Below are 20,965 nucleotides of genomic sequence, written 5' to 3' on the forward strand. Positions count from 1 at the left end.
ATACTTTGGGATTTGTTTTGGTCCTACTGCTCAAGTTAGAGGTGTTTTTGTCTTCACTGGTGTGACTGTTTGAGGTGTGCAAGACATTCAGACTGCTGCTGTAAAGCTTTCTTTTATCTGAAACTTTCCCTCTTTCTCTATTTGACTGGACGTGCCCCGCGAGCAGATCTCTGAGGTGTCTTGAAGAGGCCACTTGAAAAGAACTAAAGGCAAGATCTGAGACATCTGGGGGGTTTTCAACTAAATCCCCAGATACTCCCCTCACACATCTCCTCCTCACTGTACCGAGCTATTCAACACTGCCCCCCTCCTTTGGACACCCTGAGAGCTCTGTGCTCTGCTGTCCCTTTCTCTCTGAAGCCAAGCCTGAAGTCTACTATTTCTTCTTGCTTGCTCTGTCTTTGCATGACAATTATTCTCCCAAGTCCATGGCCCAAGACAATGCTTGTATAGTTGGGGTTTGATGTCTTTTAAGCTATTTACCAGGCTCTTGTGGTTTCCCCAAGGTTCCCTGGCCTGGACCTACATGACTTTCTATCTGGAAGAGCAGACAGAGAGCTGTTCTTCTGGTTTCAGTGTAGAAATTCTGTGTACTTTCAATAATACATTATTTTTCAATTGCTGTTTGCAATGATGCCATGAGATAACTTTGAGGTCTAACAAAATTAATTATCATTCTTTTCTGATGTTTTTAATTATATATTTTCTTTGAAATACATGTGTATGCCTATAAGCCTCCTAATAATAATCAAATAGCAGAATCTGCAAAAGTAACATATTTATTTAATCAAATTATTCACCACTCAGGTATCTCTTTATTTTTATGGGTCACAAAGCATAAAAACATTTAAGCTTTGTTCCACAAACTACAAAAAGGGATGGATTAGATGCTCATTCATCTCAAGCCGCATACCAAAGGTGCAAGAGATAGGCCTATTCCAAAAAAATTGGTCCTCGGACCAGTTTTGGACCTTTAGGCCATATCAGAAAGGATGCCAGGGTATTGGCCCTCGGTGAACCCTGCAGACCAGAGTGAAACTTCAGCTTGGTGTTTGTTTCAGGGGACAGGAGGGGAAAGGGGGAGGAGGTGGGTGTGGGGCGGAATCAAAGGGTTGAGACTTATTGTTCCAATCTGAAAAGGAGCTAATGGTCGACCATCGCAACTCGGGATCTGAAATCCACGGGGTGCCCCGGGGCCAGGTCGTACAATGGCACCCCCTCTCCCTTCCCGCAGTGTGTCTTCCTGCCGCAATCTGGGGCCAACTACTCGCGCTGGGGGAGCGCATCTGTACAGTGCTCTGACCATCCAGGCTTTTGAATGGCTACCGATCAAGAGTGAATGGGAGAATGGGAGAAGTTCACCTGAATGCTCTCGGTTATTTCATGATTTATAGTAGTTCTCAGTTTTCTAGACTAGACGAGAACTTCAGGAGCAAAAATAACCAACATATTAAAATATTCAGTGTTTCTAACACAGCCCAATGTACAAAGATTCATCTTGGCAAAGCAGAATTAACATAGCCGAAATATGGTTTTACCCTAAAAAAAGACCCAAGATAAACAAAGTCGTGTTTTCCATCATGCACAGAACCTCACCACAAAATAACCTTTTTGAACTACTAACACTTGTTTATCTGCCACATCTTTCATATGTATAGCTCACACTGCCCGCCTTCTGCTTTATAAATATTGCACTTCCCGAAAATTACTAGTAAACAAAACCATTACACATTTCCGTTTATTTATTTTTTTTATTTCTGGCATGCATGTGTTGCTGCTTATGAGCGGTCAAAACATTCACAAAAGCATAACTTAGCCCTGACCCTTAGATTTGTTTGCTTCAAATTAAACGTGTCCTGATTAATTAAGGTAATTTGTTCTATCGCAGTTATTCAGGATTACAGTGTCAGCTTATTTTCATTTTGTTTAAATGTTAGTAATTAAAACGAATTCACGTCTGAGTGAAGCCTCAATGACAGGGATTTTAATATCAAAGCCATCTCCTCAAAGGGGAATAATTTAAACAAACCGAAGCTTTATAATTCATGTGCTAGGTGAGCGGGTTGTAGTGTTACAATATGTATTTACTGGAGCACTGACCTGTGCCTATTTAGCAATGTAAATATGCTTTTTAAGGTGACGTCGAATTAATATTTCCCCAAGGAATGATTTTGCATTGTGCGTAATGCGTTTTAAATTCACTTTAAAAAGAGAGGAACAGAGTTGGTCTGCAGCAAAAAAAAAAAAAAAAGGCTCTACGTTTATGTGAAAACACGCCCACTACTTTGGGATGAATCAAGGTCATTCACAAATTCACCATCAGCTGTGCGCAATTGTCTGCGCCAGCCAATGGGCAAAGAGATACGGTGATCTGCAACACCCGCAGCTGTGATTAGGAAAACCTGTGGAGCACAGGCAGGAGAGGGACATTTGAGCTTGAAGGTGAGGTTAGTGGCGTGTCAAAAGGTTGGACTTCATGGAGTAGGCCGTAGGCATATTGGTGGTTATGTTGCACCAAAACGGCAACTTCTTAGGCCCACATTTTTGCAGAATTTCCCCACAAACGGACTTTTCTCGGACAGCTGCTGTTTTTCTTCTTCTGGACAACTTCTTCCTCTCTCATCTCTCTTTGGTTTGTGCGTAAACTTCGAAACGGATGAGCTTTTTTAAAACTTTTTAATTCTGGACGCTCTCTTGTCAAGAGGCTCTCACACCGCTTGGAAGATGTCTGATAGATCGCAGAGTCCAGAGTGCCAAAGCCGGCCCTATGACTTCAGCCGGACCAACCCTTGCACCCAGATTTTGGGTCAGGATATTTTGGGCAGCGCTGCGTCATTTCAGCTTCCTCACGGCGTCCTGCCAGACCCGAGCTTCCTCTACAATAAAACCGCTTATAGTGGCATCACATCGGCCTCTGCACAGACCTTTTTCCCTTTCCCACCCGTCGCCGGGGACTACAGGGGATCCGACCTGCAGGCTGGGGAGTTTGGGCAACCCAAGCACTGGTATCCCTTTGCTGCACCCGAGTACACCGGCCAGGTACCCGGCGTAACAGCAGCTACCCAGCCTATAAACCTGAGTCCCCCAATAGCCGAGACCAGGGAGCAAATCAAACTGCCCGAAATAAAGACTGAGAAAGACACTGGTGATGACTATTCAACGGAAATAAAGGTTCAGCAGTATCCAACACCTCCAACCTCCGCCGCCATGCCCCATGGAGTCTTCTACTCTACGGCCTGGAACCCGTCCTTCTGGCCCGGGATCACCCACATCACACCACCGGGCAGTAATAATCAAAACCCCTCAACATCATCTGCATCTTCACCATCTATGTCCCCTTCGCCCCCAAGCAACGGGCTTCCAGGGAACGCGTTTTTCGGCGTGAACACAACCCAGGCTGTCACCGGGCCGCAGACGCAGAACCCGGCCTCCTCCACGCGGAGCAGCGGGTCCTCCAGCGGCGGGTGCAGCGACTCTGAGGAGGTAAGGACAACCATTTAAAACAGATATCCAGTATTAACCAAAATATGCACTATTTCCTTTTGTGAGAACCAATGCAACTTGTAGAGAACATGTTCAAAGAATATAAGTGGCACCTAGACATGAGCCCACATTTTCAGTCTCAAATGTTTTATCTCAATTCCTCAGGAGAATCTTTCCACGGAAGAACTGGAGCAGTTCGCTAAGGAGCTGAAACACAAACGTATTACCTTAGGTTTCACTCAAGCTGATGTTGGCCTTGCCCTAGGTAACCTTTATGGTAAGTTTTCATGTTAGACTTTTTTTTTTGTTCAACCCCTGTTAAACATGTATTTTTAAGTCATGATCAGACAATGCTTGGATCTTAAGTGATAGATATGCAAACCTGAGAACTTGTCATAGAGCCAATCTGGGAGGTACCACGTATGGCTGTCCATGTGGACATATTTACTAGATTTGTAGTTTCTCATGCATCAGTATTTAATAACGTTTAACTACATCCCTAACAGTAGTTAGGAAGTGATCTTGTCCATTCATGTCCAGGTTTGCCAAACGTTTCACTTAAACTGTAAGGGACCATAGAGAACAAACTCCTGATATATATCTGCAGTCTTCTAACAGATAGGAATGCACGTCCATAACCGATGGCTCTCAAATCATAGTTTTGGCTCTTAAGTCAACCATTCTTAGTTTATTTCCATGTGATATTTCACGTTTGTGTTTGTCTGTGTAGGTAAGATGTTCAGCCAGACGACCATTTGCCGTTTCGAGGCTCTGCAGTTGAGCTTCAAGAATATGTGCAAGCTGAAGCCCCTTCTTCAGAGATGGCTGAATGAGGCAGAAACCTCGGAAAATCCCCAGGATGTAAGTCTGCATTTCTTGACATCTGCCAACTAGTTAACAAGACAACAGATGATCAACAAGCTTCATGGGATCGGTTGGTCTTTTCAGGTCTACTTCCTGCTGAGCAAACTGGAATGAAGACCCTCCATTCTTGTGAAGTGTGATATGCCATCTAGTGGCTGTACTCAAGCTGTTTAGTACTCACAAGAAACCTTATTTGAACCTTGACATCCATACATTACATACACCAAATGGTTTACAAATGCACAAAATAAAATTGTATGAACCAATATTAAAATGTTTCTGATGTCCTCAGATGTACAAGATCGAGCGGGTATTTGTTGACACCAGAAAGAGGAAGAGGAGGACCAGCCTGGAGGGTGCAGTGCGCTCTGCTCTGGAATCTTACTTCATTAAGTGTCCCAAGCCCAACACCCAGGAGATCACACACATCTCGGACGACCTGGGTTTGGAGAGAGATGTAAGTACAAACTCTAAAAGTAATACAGTTTGACTTTTAAAAGAGTGTCTGTCCATTGGTCACATTTTTAAAAGATAAATGGTGTCCATGACAGGTGGTACGCGTCTGGTTCTGCAACCGAAGACAGAAAGGAAAGCGCCTGGCCTTGCCACTAGACGAGGAGTGCGATGGTCAGTACTACGAGCAGAGTCCTTCCCCACTGAACATGGTCCCTTCCCCCATTCCCAGTCAGGGATACCCTACTTCCAGCTACCCCGGTGCCCCTCCTCCCACACTCTATATGCCCCAGCTTCATCGGCCTGACGTCCTGAAACAAGCCCTGCACCCCGGACTGGTTAGTCACCTGACTGGATAAGCACGCTGAGGTAGTCCCCGGCCAGAACCACAGATTGCCTTCCCAGAGCCTCTCTGTCCAACCCCAACTCAAGCTGAGGACGAGCCTCTAAATCCAATAACGAGATCGACCGATCATATCGGTGGATAGAAACATTCAAAAGTGTGGAAGCTCTTCTACTGAGTGCAGTGGAAGATGGATAAAAGTGGTTTCTTTTCCCTGTTTAGATGATGAAACTGCCAAGGGCCACATCCTCTTACCATGAAATGCATCTCAACATATGCTTTGACTTCAAACTAAAACAGGAACAATTTAAACCAAATATTTCTGAATGTGCCTTGTGTTCTTGGATAGTGCATAGTAAGTTATTCCATAGGTTTTAATCATTATAGGTTTAATCATTGCAGGTTTAGAACAGTGCCAAAGTGGTACTTCAGTATATGGTCCTGTTGTGGAGTGAGTAAGTGAATGTGAACAGAGTTAAAGATCCAGGGTTTTCCTTCCACTTGTACTAAATTGTGGGTAGGTTCTCTGTGGTGCAGATGAGGAAAGATCTAAGTTATCTAAGGAATTGCCGTGTGACCCTCTTTGAACAGAATTTACAGTCAACAGTTTGGTCAATGTTTGTGCAATACTTTTTGTGTCCCATCTGACTAGAGCATCTACAGTATTAGTCTGAACTGTCAATGAAATGGAAACTGCACCCTCATGTTCTTGGCGCATTTCTCAGATTTTTGCACAAAGTTGCTTTTGTAATGTCGAATATATCTTTTCTTTTTTTTTTTTTAATGTCCCATTTGTATACTGAACCTAGATTTAAAGTTGTTGATTGTCATCGACATCTTTACAAAATATTTTTAGCGCTGATGGGTGAGTAATATTTTGAGGGAGTGTTATGATTTGTTACTCCAAAGTGTCTTAGCTGCTAATTCTGCCAATTGCACACCGTCAGTATTTTTCTCAGGTGGTAGCGAGATTAAGTCTGACCTGACTCTGATCAATTAAGTGTTAAGTTGAAGCTACAACAGCCAAATTGTATTTCAATACCTCCATTTTGTTTTTATTGTAAAGAGTTTTTATGTTGAATGAATTGTTGAATAACAGTCAATACTAAAAATCAAGTTTGGGTGCTCATTGCAGTATTTCTCTTGTCTGGTCTTGTTTTTTTTTTTTTTTTTTTTTAAAGTTTATTCTTCACTAGGTTGTCCGTAAATTTTAGAAAAGAAATTAAATGTCACTCCTGACTATACCTCACATGATTTAGAAGTCCCTATAGATGACCACAAATCTATTAGCAGGACTAAACTTTTAAGAGTTCTCAGAAGAACATTGGAACAATCCTTTAGCCCAGAGTTATTTCAGTGTTATGATGAATAATTTTACTGAGAAATATTTACTAATGTGAGGGTGAAATGATAACTATTAGACTCTTACCGGTTTTTTAATGTGACACATATTCTCAAATTGTAAATTGATTAAATTATTTGTTAGTTACACTGAGATGTCTTCAATCAAATCACTCTAAACCTTAATGTATCTATACCTACTAATCAAGTAAAACTGACTTTACAATGAAACTGTTCATGTGTTGAGATAAACATGCAAACTGTGTATCCTGTAAGAACGTCCCACTTAAAACGCTTTCTTGTTATGCAGTTCAATAACAGACTTACTATGTTACAGTTCTACTTCTTGGTTTACAACCAGGTGTGGTTTAATTGAACGAGGAACTGAAATTCTAGTTTGAAGCACCTCAACAGTCATTACCTACTGTAACTGAAAATAGGTTTGAGGAAGTTGTGCTTTATTTAGATAGTAGTCTGAATTAATTCATAGTAGCGTCTTGCAATGACACTCAGACTTCTTCAGTAAAATATAATTTTTATTGGCAAGGGAAGATGGGCATCTTCAAAATCCAATACAGAGCAGATCAAATTGCATCAAATGAATAAAAAAAATTTGATATTCAACACCTCGCCTACTGTTTGAATGAAACAAGATTCTGAACATCTAAAAATGCTTGTATTTAGAGGATATACTGAATTTTCAGCTGTAGCTTCATTATATTCAGCACTAACAGCAGCGTGGAGTTGGAGTTCTCAAGTTGGGGGACAACATTGTTTTTTTTTTTTTGGGGGGGGGGGTTCCTCTACTTAATTTTAAAGACAAAATTAATTTTTAAATGGAACTACATAGGTTGCAGGTGTTGTTGGAGTACATGTAGGTTGGGTGTCATATCCATGTTCTTAAAGTGCACTGAACTGTGAGCTACGTGACGTTAAACTTCAATAGTTACAGTTTTGGAAATACACATAACTATTACCAGGAGTTAGAAGAGAATAGTGTTACCATATTTGCTGTGCAAACATGAGAATGGTATCACTCTTCTCCCCTAACTCTGCAAGGAAGTGAACTATTCTTTTAACCCTAGAGAGGTCAGGTGTTTGGTATAAAGTGCTAAGAATTTAATTCACTTGGTCATTAGTTAAAGCATGTTAGTTGTGTATTCATGGTTGTTACATAGTTTCCTAAATCTCAGCAATGTAATTCTTTTCTGCGATACTCAAATATCTTCCTCTTCATTTTCTCCAATTTCTTTCATCTGTGTTTTTTGTTTCTGGCACAGCAATAAAATGGAAACTCAACACACTGAAACATTATTATATATGGTAATTTGTCAGAAATGTAGTATCAATAAAGAAATAACTACAACTATGCAAGCTCAAGTGTTAGGAGCACTGACCCAGGCCTCTAGGTCAGAGTAAACCTTTTGCTGAGGTAAACTGTTGTACTGTGAGCAGATCTTACACAGTCTCTCCCTCCAGTCTGTGTACAGCTTCACTTTCCACTGATGTTTCCAGGTAAAATATTCATTGTAGCGTTTCTTGTCCATTGCAAGCTGTTGTAGATACTTTCCTAAGTCTTTCACTGATGCAAACTCATCAACGTGTATTAAAGAATTAGGTGGAGCCACGGCTTTGTAGTCGCTTAATGGCGGTCCCAAGACCACAGGCACTGCCCCGCTGAGGTAAGCATTCCTCCACAGCTTCTCTGTGATGTAATCTTTGCCGACCGAGTTCTCAAAAGCCAAATAGAAGTAGCAGCGAGAGATGGTAGGTAAAAGGGCTTTAGAGGGGAGGGGTCTCTTTGTCCAACGACCGTAAACCTTCACAGGAACTGTGGCATTGAGCTGTTTGTACACTTGGCTTCTCTTGTGCTGGCTCCTGTAGTTGCTGACCACCCAACAGACCAGAGAGGTCTTATTAAGAGGGCTGTCTTCTTGCAGATGTTCTTCAGTTACCTTTGGTAGCAGCTCACCATAGGGTACAGTGATATCAGCATCTCTCCTGTAGGTTATGGTCATGTTAAAGATATGTCCATAATTTCTCAAGTTTCCATTATAAAGAGGGGCCTCCAGAGACATCCAGGCCCACCTCTGGCCCTGTGGCCGTGGAAGGTCAAAAGGCAGCTTTTGGTGGCCAATTACCAACTCTCTGTTGTGGAACACCACCACATCAGCTGAGGGGAACAAGGAGCGCTGGTCCACCAGTCTACAGCCAGGGATGCGGTAGAGGTCCCAGCACACATCACCCCTCAAGCTGAATGGCCTATTGAAGGGCCAGTACCACAGCAGGATGGTCACATTTCTATGTGTGCTCGAGAAGGTAGAGGGGTTTATGGCTGGCAGGGATTGGAATCCTGTCGGCCATCCATTTAGAAGACACAGCGGGAAAACACTGAGAAAAAAGAGGAGGAGGTACTTCTTCATTGAGTCGAGTAGAGTCTTTTTAGTGTTTTCACACCCCTGTCACAAAAGGGAATGAAGAAGTGTGATTATTAAGGAGTGATAAGGTTTTTGTGGCTTTACCCAAGCAGATATTAAATTACCATATCAGTTATTTTGCCATGTTTAAGCCCATTTACTGCTAACCACATATACTTCACAAATAGCCATTTTGAAAACTATGTGTTTTAGAAATGAGGATTGTACTTTTCTACTGTTCCATGCTGCATCCAGTAGTTTATATGATAAAGATAACTGAGAGGCAATTATAGTGCAAACTTTTTAAATCACTTTGTTGAAGCCCTGGTGGTGTAGAAGTTAAGGCGCTGACCATGAACTGCCTGTCAACCAGAGGAATATAATCCCCCCCAAAATAAGTGATTTTCATTTTGCAGGACTTAACGGAAATCAATGGTCATCAAAAATGTAGTAGTAGAAGTATACATGATTTATAGATAAGCAGCTATATGTTGCAAACGCACTGCTCCTTTAACAATGAACACAGATAACCATCAACAGGTCAGTTTATCTCCGACATTTCCTTTGATTGACTTTATGTAAAAATATTCAGCAGTGTATTTGTTTGTCATCTGTCATTTAAGAATTAACTTAAAATTAAGTAGTAAGCTTCTCCTCTCATTTCTACACTTAAAATAATGTTTTTGGCTGTGACTTTCTTATTTTCATGGAAAATAACTTTTTGTTTGGCTCTAACGTTACACTGAATAGATTTATTAAGATTTTGCAATTAAGACTACTTTTACCACATTACACGATCTGGCTAAATCCTGTGAATGCCAGTAGTTCTGTCAATTTGTCCTTCTAATGTAAGATATTATTGACTCTCCAATACTGGGAATCCTTGTAAATATAATATTTTACAAATTGTATATATTTTTTTATCTACTGTAATAACAAACATGATTAATTTATTATTTTAGTTGTTATTTATATTTCCTCTAATATTTAGGATAAAGAAAGGACAAACAAATAGGCTTAATGAATCCATGAATAGTAACCCTATATGCATATTCAGGGACAGCATTTTAAACAGGGCTGCATCAAGTTCTCATGTGAAAGCTACGCGTTCAAGGTTATTACAGGACGCTCACAGACAGTAACAAAACAGCTGGGGAACTTTGTATTGACATATGTTAACAGGAAAAAAACACACCATTTCAAAGGGGGATTATATGGGTGTGGCAGCTATGTCAGTGACACAGATGGATGAAAACACTGTCTGCAGATTTGACTCTAGCAGCTGTGAAGACATCAGACCTGTCTGTAATTGACCCATTGATAGCTCTAACTGAACAGAGAAAGAAAACAGAAAGAAGCACTTGGATGTAATTCACTAAAACTACTTCAAATTTATAGACACTAGGTGATGATATGCATTTACTTAGAAAAGCAAAAGATCCTTAAGAACTTTCTGAAAATGAATGAAAGTCTGCTGTAGCATTCTAATGCAAGTTCTTGCATCGGGACCATGATGATTGTAATGAGAACTCACTCAGATACTCCAACTCAGCCTGTGACTCCTACTATGAAGACGCCTCACCACCACTCACTCAAATCAGAGACCATGACAGGTTTCTGTTCAACCATGAATCAAGAAAAATCGTTTTCCTTTTACTGTAGGGATAAAAAGAAAGAAAACATTAGTCCGAAGTGCTGTAGCTGAAGCGAGAAATCATATATTAAGATTCACTTACATCCCAATCAGTGACCACAAATATGTCATGCTTTCATTTTTTAAAATCTTTTCTGGAAAAAAATGTTTGGTCAATAATTCATAAAATTATTATTATTGAAATAATATTAAATTAAAATTCATTCATTCAGTCATTGAAAAAAGTTGTTTGTGCTAAGTTTCTCTCTTTTTTAGAAATCGCTTGCCTTACTGCTGTATGTATGTGTTTCTGCTTGGTAAGGAACATGACGTGAAATCATAAAGACGAACAGAGAGCAGGATTGTGAAACAGACTTGAAACTATAGGGTTTTACTTTGCGCAAGACAAGGAAAATGACATACAACTGAACCAATAAGGAAGTAGAAATAAGGAAATAAGGAAGACTCACAAAGGACATGACAAAGACAAAGGACACATGCAGCGAAACTACAAAAATGTGTGTTTGTGTTTCTTGTATGTTTGCATGAAATGGAAAATGTGAGCACACATAGCACATTAAAAAAAAACAAAAAAACTACAAAACCCAGATACTGTACATAATTACATATTTATTATTTCAACTTTTGCACAGACCCATGGAAACTTCCTGAAAAAACTGCATAAAGATAGATATCTAGGTTTATTTAGTTTATCAACCTCACAATAAGAACTTCCTATTGGATCTAGACTTCTTCTGTGTAAAACCATAGAATTAGGGAGGTGTACATGCTGTTTCAGTTCATTTTTTCCTTTTTGTTTTTATTGCATAGGTACTGCTGTGTTACAGGCTAATCTCACCTTACCCCACTTATTCAGGTTTGCACCACGCTGCATATTATTATTATTATTATTAACAGTGAGCAACAAAGCTATGCAACTCTCCCATTAGATTGCAAGCTGCACTTTTGCATCAATAAGTCATTTTTGTGTTCTCAGGCACGAGCTGTCATGCCTCACACTATCGTAATACAAAATACACTTAAGGAACAGCTTGCAGCTTAAAATGAGCAGAACTCTGTTGCTAAATTACACAGAACCACACTAGGCAAAACAGAAACACCACAGGTAAAACCACGTACCACAAGTACCTGGAGTGTCAAATTAGACTTTAACAATTGCACCTGTCATCTGATCACAAAAAATAACAAACTGCTCAGTTGAAGTTAATTTTGATCCTTTTCGTCTGAGACTTCAATTTTCACTTAAAAGTAATTTATTACATAATCATAAATAGTTGTTTCTGGAGTACAGAGAAAGCCATGTACTGTACACACCGTCTCTGTGGAACCAGAATATTAGCCGGCAGAGGTATGAGTTTAACGCATAAGGGCCTCCAGATATGATTAATATAATTAAGGTAATTCACTATTAAGTAAGCCCCTATAGTTGAGACTTCAAGACAAACTCTGAACAGGATGTGGTGAAAGTTTTAATGTTGGCAACAGCACTGTTGTACTCACTGGCTGTTGTACAGATGTAAAAGTCAACATACAAATTACTTACTTACTTACTTTCGATCCTGATGTATTTATTAACTTACAGTCAATCAAGTACAAACTGCTTTGACGTACTTGATTTTGTACTTCTTGCAGAATACAGAAGAATATGTGAAAATACAACACATTTCAGTAGTCGGACCACATTGACCAGACACGTGAAAAAAGAACCCCCCCACGCTTTCTCCACTAACCTGATCACAAGATGAGTGCTCCGTTCTCTGTTTTCACACCCCACCAATACCATTTTTGGTCGCTGCTGGTTGGAACCTGATTATGAGCTTGAGGCTTTTAAAAATGAAAAACGCAACCCCTTTTAAGGAAGCTGAGGTGTGGCTCTCTGAAAGATTCTTGAATATGATTTGAGCGTAGCATCGTGTTAGAGGCCCACACCCTATCTCTCCTTCCACATCCTCTTAAATTCCTGCTTTCTAGTAAATATAATGATGTTCTGTTTCTTTCTCTTAGGCAACATTTTGCAACAAGTGATCATAATCAGGAGGTGTTTGCTGCATGCGTGTGCACTGATGGGAAAAGAGGAAGTGTTGAACAAGATATAGAATTGAGATGGAGGTTACACAAGGGTGAACACACACCAGTGAGTCATCTAGGTTGTGGAAGGTAAAAAAAAGTAATACGAAAATGTTATTTATTGTATGGTGGTTTTAAAAAAGTTTGAAAGGAGGAAGGAGTTGATTTTCTGTCCTTGTTACAAAGAAAAAAGTACCAAAAAGAGCACTGATGTGCAGAGTAATATTTACATACAAAGACACTTAATGAGAAAATTGTCTTGCTTGCAATACAGTGCTTTCATGCTTTGTCTAATGATTGTGTGCATGTGTGCTTCGCATTTTTTACTCCTCCTCCTCCTGATTGTGCTCTTTTTCATTATTTTAATGTAACAGATTTATTTCATCTACGTATATGTGTCTTCTTGGCAGGTGCCAGTCAGTACAGCTTTGCTAGTGTAAAGAAATGAATGTATCATCCGCAGGAAGTGGCAAACCAAAATATATCTAAGAAATAAATGTCCTCCCATGAGTCATAAATGACTCCTCGTGAGGTCTTCACTCCGTTATTGGGTGTAGATTCAGGAAACTTTAAAATGTTCACAATACTTATTGTTCCAGGCAAACTATTAGTACGTCCTAATACATGTCTGGGCCTTCTTGTAAATTCGGTAAAGCATTGTGCATTATTTCTTTCTTTATGTCAAAAACATTCGAATTCTACACAGTCAGAAAAAGTAAAAGTATGCGTCCTGCTTATATATACATATCCCATAACCACCACAGAGTGTCTCTCCTGCAGGGCTGCTGAATGAACACATACTGAATTAAACATTTGCTACGTAATGTATCCATTGAGTGAAATCCAAGTATATTTTTTGTTCCAAAATCCAGTGAAGAGAATGGGATGTTAGATTTCTGTATTAAAAAAGGTTCCTGCACAAACAATGTACTAAAGGATACAAATTTAAGCCAGCAGAAAGTCAGTTTAGCCCCCAGCCATTATTCATACTTCTTCTGCTGTTTTTTCATACAAATTAAAGCTGGCAATTCAGTTTAGCGTTAGCTTTTCAACACTGATGCAAGATGTTGCACCCACAATTTCTTCATAAATTGCCATCTATAGTTGTATAGACACGGGGAAACTTATCATTTTGATGTTATTTTTTACATCATCACTTCTGTTGATGATGTTTTAAAATTTTAACACTGTTATTCCCAAACTGGAAATTGTACTGCATATTTTATTATAACACACATCTTCTGAATACCTGAACAGACAATCAGAGGCTTTTTGGCACTACAGAAACAGGACTAAATTATCTGTGTAACAGCTCATACTGCATTTGCTATCAAAATTGTGCCCCATCCATATCCTAAATTGAAATTTAGATTTACAGCATGTCAAGTTAGTATACAAAATGACCACAAGAGGGAAGTGTTCTACAGAGTAAGTCTGACAGTGCATTCACATTTAACCTGTATGTTGGTGCAATTTGTTTGGAATTTCAATCAATATTAGTAGAATAGAAATAATAGAAAAATAAGAAAGTATAATATCATCTAATGGTTTATTTCATTACTTTTGATTTTTTAAACATACACAAAGATGGACCTTTCTGTGCAGTGCATTCATTGCTTGTAGTAAGATGGTAAACAGTACCCTGCACTTTAATGAATGCATTGGATCATCATTTGTACTTTTACTATGTTTACACATAGTTTTTGGGATATTTAGATGTAATAAGAAAGTAAACCTTTTCTGCTACAGAGCTTATGTTTATTTCTCTAATCTTTGCTTTTTCATGAAATAATTTCCCTCTTGATGCTTCTATATCCCATTCAAATGAACATCACGATGTGGTTGAACTATTTGCAACAAGTAAACATAGCATTGCTTTAACCCTGTAAGACCCAAATATAGAAAAACCTTAAAAAACAATTATTTTACCTTTCAGATGTTGTTGTAGGAGGCCTTTGATGCAGAAATTAAAGAGTTTTTTAAAAAAAAAAATGTGTATGTAAGTTTATAGAGAAATGTTGTAATATTGCAACATTGGGCTTAGTTGGGAGCAGAATTTCTGTATTTGTACTCACGTTGTCTGAACAACAATTCAGAACAACTAAGGGTTCATTTGCAGGGTTGATTGCTTACTTAGCCCCATAAAGGTATATAACATTAATAATAATCACACATTAGTCATTGAGCATAGCGTTAGTTCAGGCAGGGCACGAAGTCAGGCTTAGCTTTCAGTTACAGCTATATCATACGATCACAGCTAGTCATAAACATACATCAGCTGATTCCTCTAAGCTTCCCATTGGATACCATACACAGTCAGCTGACAGCTCACCTGATTTCCTCAAGCATCCAATTGGCAAACATCATGCATGGCGCCTTATTTAAGCTGCTTTAGCCTGCCTGCCTATCTCTGCTGCTTCCTCTACAAGCCTGTTTGCCAGGATGTTGTGTGCGTTACTTGTGGTTTGTCGGTTGTTTCTACTTGTCCTGTCTGCGGTGAGTATCATGGCGGGTCGATTGCATTGTGAAGTCTCAGCAGCGATCTCGGTGTTGGGGAGAGTGTCGCTTTTGAACAACATCCGCAGTTGAGTCCGGCTGCTCTGGTTCTGGAGGGTCCGCAGAAGGGGGGAGGAATTGCTCCTGCGGCTCCGCTGCGGTCCCGGCTCCGGCTCCGGCGCTGCGCTGCGCTGCGCTGCGCTGCTTCCAGGGGAGCGCGGGTCCCAGGCGCAGCGGCCGGCTCCACCTGTCTTGCTTGTCAGTTCTGTCCAACATCCGGCTGTCGCTTGCCGTCATGGGTTCAAGGGTCCAGGGTTCGGTTCGGCACGTCAGGCCGGCCAGTCTTCGTCCGCAGTTGGCCTGTTTCCCTCTTCGCTGTCTGCAGGTAGAGCGCGTGGTCCCACAGGTGCAGCGCTGGACGATGACGTCACAGCAGCTTGTTTTGACGGCGTCACATTCCCGCCGAGAATGCTGGGAAGTGCAGTCCCAATCACCATAGGGAAGAACGTGCTGCCTCTCAAAAAGGGGGCATGAGAGATAAACCTTCAACCCCAGTAAACGTCCCTGTGCTGGGGAAGGCGCTAAGAAAGCATCTAAACGCTGTTAGTGAATTATCTGTTATAGGGCTGGTTCATGGTTCTTAGCTGGACTGACTTTGCTTTGAAGAGCTGACATAGTCGATGCTTTACTGAAGAAAGGATAACAAAGGTTCATATTGGTCCATTCATAAGTCGCCTTCTCAACAAGCATTAAGGTATAGCTACCAGGAAATATTCAGGAAAAATAAATAAACATAATTATTAATTGATCTGCTCTTGCAAAGGCAAAACTAAGGCATAAATAGTTTAAATCCTCTGGCACTTTTACCTTATTTTATGCTATAATCTACAATGCCATCAGTTGATTAAAGAAGCATGTAGAGGTGCATGGCTAGCAAAGGCAGATGTCACAGATGCATTTAAGTCACGTATTACACCTTCACATTGGTATCTGTTCGGTTTAAATGAAGAGAAATGTACATCTCAGTTAGGCTCACCTTTGGTTGTTACAGCAGCCCCACATATTTGACACTGTCAGAGGCTCTCTGCTGGATTCTTTTAATAACTGCAACTGCTTTCGTGCTCCATCTCGTAGACGATTTTCTGTTAGTTGACTATCAATTCAAAAAATCAGACCATGCATTTTTGCTCTTAAATATACCTTTAAACATTAGGTCTTCTGCTATCCAAGGAGAAACATCAGGCCCTGTAAGGCTAGAGTTCTAGGCTTCACTCTAGATAGTGTACTGATGCAAATCGCATCAGAGAGGTAATGAAAGCAGCAGGCAGTAGTAATTTCCAAAAGAGAACTGCTCTCCTTGCTTAGACATCTTAAATTGGCATGTGTGTTATTCCCCAGGGAAGTTCCCTTATATCCAGGCTTCTGGACCTCTCCGATTTATAGAGAAGTCCATGATATGGTGAGCTTGGATGAGGGCTGCAGATCCGAGCCCCAGTCCTGATCTCTTCTGTGTGATAATGGTATGGCATCTCCTTATTTTACAATGAGCAGCTAGAATCATCATTTGCCATTAATTATAAAAAGACTCAGCATATTGAGTACATATAAATGAATCGAACACTGTGCCAGTTCACCCTGGGAGCTTTATGTCAACAGCAAGGTCTAATAGAGTGACTGCTATGATCTACTAGATCACTAATGAACAGCTTTGCTGAGCTTAGAAGACAGGGAGCAGACATGAGGGGCAATTTAGGGAAGAGCAATGGATCCACAAGTTTTTCAGTGTTGTGTACAGAATAATGGAGATATAATTAATTCAAACATACAGTAGAAGTGGCATGATTGACCTGTATGATAACCGCCCTTCCGTAGGTTTTGGGGGGGGTATTTTAATAATCAGTGGTTCACAGACATATGGCTAAAATACTGTCATCCTTGCCAGCTAATGCCTCTTCTACCTTTTTAATGAATGTACCCAATTGTTGTTTCAAGTTTCTGTGGGGAAAAGACTGGTCAAGGAAACAATCATGTTTTTTGCGACAATGAGGCAACTGCCAACATCATTTACAAGGGCGTTCTTCAGTTCCATTCATTAATAGATTTATAAGGCGCCTCACTTGGTTATCTATGTTGGGTAAATTCATTATTAGAGCATCTCATATTCCAATCTTGGATAACATTGCTGATTTTTGTCCCGCTTTGAATTGCAGATTTCTGGGGATATCTCTAGTATACTTAGCCATGTACTTCAACTAGTGTCTGCGTAGACGTATTGGTTTATAGTCCTGCTGGCTCCTCTTACTGGCACTTCCATGTAGCTCATGGAAGGGAGGTTGCCTGGTGTGGTTCTTTGGGGGTCTCTGCTGCTGCTCTCCTTGTCTTAAACTTTTCCATGTATGCACATGGAAGGGCAGGGAGATGTGCTCTCCCTGCCTTAAGGTTTTCCACGTAGGCACGTGGAAGGACAAGGAGGTCCCATACAGAGCCACACCACTAAATATAACACTCTGTTTGGGAAATATGTTTTTGCTGGCTTAATTTAAATACACTCTAGCATAACTTCTTAGGGATCTCTTTATTAATCTTCAGCCAAGTTACTTTAACTAGTATCTGCATAAACTATTGGTTTTATTACTGTTATTTATTTCTTACAAAAAATTGCGCTGCTGGCTCCTCTTACTGGCCCTTCCATGTAGCTCATGGAAGGGAGGTTGCCTGGTATGGTTCTTTGGGGGTCTCTGCTGCCGCTCTCCTTGTCTTAAACTTTTCCATGTAGGCACATGGAAGGGCAGAGAGGTGTGCTCTCCCTGCCTTAAGGTTTTCCACGTAGGCACGTGGAAGGACAAGGAGGTCCCAGAACAGAGCCATACCGCCAAATGTAAATTCTGCTTGGAATAGAAGATATTTTGACGAAAGTGGTCCTGACTGAAATTGAGCATAGCGTTAGTTCAGGCAGGGCACGAAGTCAGGCTTAGCTTTCAGTTACAGCTATATCATACGATCACAGCTAGTCATAAACATACATCAGCTGATTCCTCTAAGCTTCCCTTTGGATACCATACACAGTCAGCTGACAGCTCACCTGATTTCCTCAAGCATCCAATTGGCAAACATCATGCATGGCGCCTTATTTAAGCTGCTTTAGCCTGCCTGCCTATCTCTGCTGCTTCCTCTACAAGCCTTTTGCACCCACCTCCACCCCAGCTCCTCCTTTTTATGTTGTTTCTAATTAATTAATGTCATTTTCTGATTGCCATTGATGCTTGCTCTGTTCTGTACCCTGGGGGGTCTCTGCTGCCGCTCTCCTTGTCTTAAACTTTTCCATGTAGGCACATGGAAGGGCAGGGAGGTGTGCTCTCCCTGCCTTAAGGTTTTCCACGTAGGCACGTGGAAGGACAAGGAGGTCCCAGAACAGAGCCATACCGCCAAATGTAAATTCTGCTTGGAATAGAAGATATTTTGACGAAAGTGGTCCTGACTGAAATATTTTTATGAAGTCGTTTATTAAAAAAACTACTAAACAGGATAAAACTCTAGCTTTTTCTAGCAACTTCTTCATTCCTTTTTTTTCTTTTCATGACTGACTTTCATTGTTAGTGAAAGTCCCAAAAACAGTTCTTGTCCTCTGAAAAGCAAAGGCGAACATCACACTTGCTGCATTGCGTGTTGGTGTATCCTTTATTGCAGTGTCTGCAGCGTCCCTCCCTGTCTTCACTGGGAAATGTGCAACTAGGTCCTTGCGTACATCCAATGGGAGGTGTGCACATCTCTTGGATGGTCTCTTCTGAGCATTCAGAGGGCTTTCTGATGTCACTGTCTGTGATGCTGGGCTCCCTTTGCCTGAAGATGGTCGTCCTCTCTTTGGAGTTCGAAGTGTTGTGTTTACCAGGATGAGAGAGAATGCTAGATGTGCCTGAAACTGTCTCCTGTTCATTGTCTCTTTGCTAGACATCTTGAGAGCTTTGCAGTCCCGCTTGTAGAGGAGCCAGGCATTGACCACAGCAAGGATGATGGTGTGCCAGAAGATGTACATGTACCAGCGACGGGATTTGATGGGGAACTTATATTTGGCTGTAAATGAGTCCAACAAATCCTTACCTCCCATGTACTTGTTGTAGGCACCAACAATGTAAGGCCTCTCAACTTCAATGTAGGTTCTGGTGGCTGGCACAGGTTCAGGTCCAGCAAAGGATGTGTGACGGCCCTGTTGTCATACCATTTGACAGCACAGATGTTGTGATTCCCCTCCACTCTGACATCATAGCTTCATCTCCCCTTTTTCTTCAAGCTCTTCTCGTCTTCAAGGTTACAGTTGGGTAGGCGCACCTGCCTGGCTGTTCCCACGTAATGAATTCCCCGATCAAGGAGTTTCACTAATAATGGAACACAGGTGAAGTAGTTGTCTGCATACATTTTGTAGTTCTGACTTTCTGGATGTGTGGAAGCAAGCTTCATCACAACATCACCTGACAATCCAAGTTCAGATTTGGCTCGTATTCCGTTGACATTGCCTTGGTAGACGTCACACATCATGCCAGAGATTCCAGTTCTCACCCATACTTTGAATCCCCATGGGTTTGGCTTGCCTTGCATATATTGCTTGATGCTGCTGAATTTCCCCTTGATAGGATACTTTCATACTGCCTTGACAGCTTGTAATGCTCTCTACTTATCATGCTAAAAGAAATATGCATCCCAATCACCAGCCATTTAGTCAAACAATACTGCCTTGACATAACAATACTGCGTTTTGTGCTCTCTAATTATCATACTAAAAGGAAAACATGCATACCCCCACTTATATCCACACCCCACATTCAGGAACATTTTCACCTTTCCCAGAACTGAATTGTCTGATATCCTCTTTGTGGACAAAGTCATGGAATTTTAGGTCAGTCTCGTCAAATTAACTACATTTTTTTTTTTTTTTTAGAGATAAAACTTTTAAATCAGTCAAATTCGACCAGACAACACAAGGGTAGAATGTATACTGTCCATGTATAAAGAAAATACTCTGTTTCAGGCAGTGGTGTAGTGGAGGGAATGCAACCTGTTTGGGCCCACTGCAACAAGCCTGCTATTTTGACTACCACACTCACCCAGTGTTGTAGAATTGCAACAAATATATAACAAGCTCTAAATGAAATTTGATGAATCTATTCCACAATAACTACATATGTACATGCTCTGGACATTGTAATAACAACCCAAAAAAATGTAAAAGACATTTTACTTACTTGAATCTGATGAATCTAGTCCAATAAAACAAAGATGTTGTTCGAAGGAAACCTTGAGAGGTTGAGTGAGTTCATGGCCATAAGGCGGGACTTATAAACAAATGTACCATCCAATAGCATTGTGAGACTGAACAATAGGACCCAATGACTATGTAAATGTGGTAAAACATAAGATAAAATATAACAGATTGTTTTTTAGGATGGCTAAAGGTAACGTTGTAATTTTACAACAAGGGGTGTTACAGGGTTAAAGGGTCCTAAGTGAAAAAGTTTACTTTTATTTTTCCTATTCTGACTTTATATTGCATATTTATTCTTTTGTTGTCTTTTGTTGTTTTGCATGCCTGTTGCTTTACATTTTACTGTACATACTGTAGTTTGCATATGATGAATACAAATAAAAAAATTTAAAACATGATCTGAGCAGCTACTCAAACAAAAGTGAAGTGCTATATTTCTTGTATTATACAGCAAAGCAAAACATAATTTTACCAGACATTAGGCATTGGACATTGGACATTTTGTTACTGATTTTTTTTTTTTAATCTTTTGATCAAGCAATAGTAAAGTGAGGAGGAGATAAACCCCATGCCTTTCAGTTTATCACGCA

General features: G+C 40.4%; 2 protein-coding genes across 5 annotated transcripts; one reads left to right on the forward strand and one right to left on the reverse strand.

Moving 5' to 3' along the window:
- Positions 1-2,724: 2,724 nt before the first annotated feature.
- On the forward strand, positions 2,725-6,280 carry pou5f3 (POU domain, class 5, transcription factor 3). Its single transcript, XM_051412130.1, has 5 exons — positions 2,725-3,483; positions 3,649-3,760; positions 4,214-4,344; positions 4,640-4,804; positions 4,899-6,280. The coding sequence occupies exons 1-5, from the start codon at positions 2,725-2,727 to the stop codon at positions 5,157-5,159; spliced, it is 1,428 nt and encodes a 475-aa protein (XP_051268090.1). The 3' UTR covers positions 5,160-6,280.
- Positions 6,281-6,296: 16 nt separating this feature from the next.
- On the reverse strand, positions 6,297-20,790 carry LOC127370240 (fucosyltransferase 7 (alpha (1,3) fucosyltransferase)). 4 transcript variants are annotated; one of them, XM_051412132.1, is made up of 3 exons: positions 20,356-20,790; positions 10,436-10,557; positions 6,297-8,943 (listed from the first exon to the last, which is right to left on the reverse strand). In XM_051412132.1, exon 3 carries the CDS (start codon positions 8,905-8,907, stop codon positions 7,861-7,863), a length of 1,047 nt encoding a protein of 348 aa, XP_051268092.1. In that variant the 5' UTR covers positions 8,908-8,943; positions 10,436-10,557; positions 20,356-20,790; the 3' UTR covers positions 6,297-7,860. The 4 variants fall into 4 exon arrangements, with proteins under 4 accessions (XP_051268092.1, XP_051268094.1, XP_051268093.1 ...); XM_051412134.1 differs by lacking the exon at positions 20,356-20,790 and adding an exon at positions 18,201-18,295; XM_051412133.1 differs by lacking the exon at positions 20,356-20,790 and adding an exon at positions 14,955-16,038.
- Between the last annotated feature and the right edge of the window lie 175 nt (positions 20,791-20,965).

Source organism: Dicentrarchus labrax, unplaced genomic scaffold (assembly GCF_905237075.1).
Source record: "Dicentrarchus labrax unplaced genomic scaffold, dlabrax2021, whole genome shotgun sequence".
Classification (NCBI taxonomy): Eukaryota; Metazoa; Chordata; class Actinopteri; family Moronidae; genus Dicentrarchus; species Dicentrarchus labrax.

Coding starts and splice junctions, on each gene's coding strand:
- pou5f3 (XM_051412130.1), top strand. CDS start 2,725: ATGTCTGATAGATCGCAGAGTCCAGAGTGCCAAAGCCGGCCCTATGAC. Junction 3,484..3,648: donor GGTGCAGCGACTCTGAGGAG/GTAAGGACAACC, acceptor TCAATTCCTCAG/GAGAATCTTTCCACGGAAGA. Junction 4,805..4,898: donor ACCTGGGTTTGGAGAGAGAT/GTAAGTACAAAC, acceptor TGTCCATGACAG/GTGGTACGCGTCTGGTTCTG.
- LOC127370240 (XM_051412132.1), bottom strand. CDS start 8,907: ATGAAGAAGTACCTCCTCCTCTTTTTTCTCAGTGTTTTCCCGCTGTGT.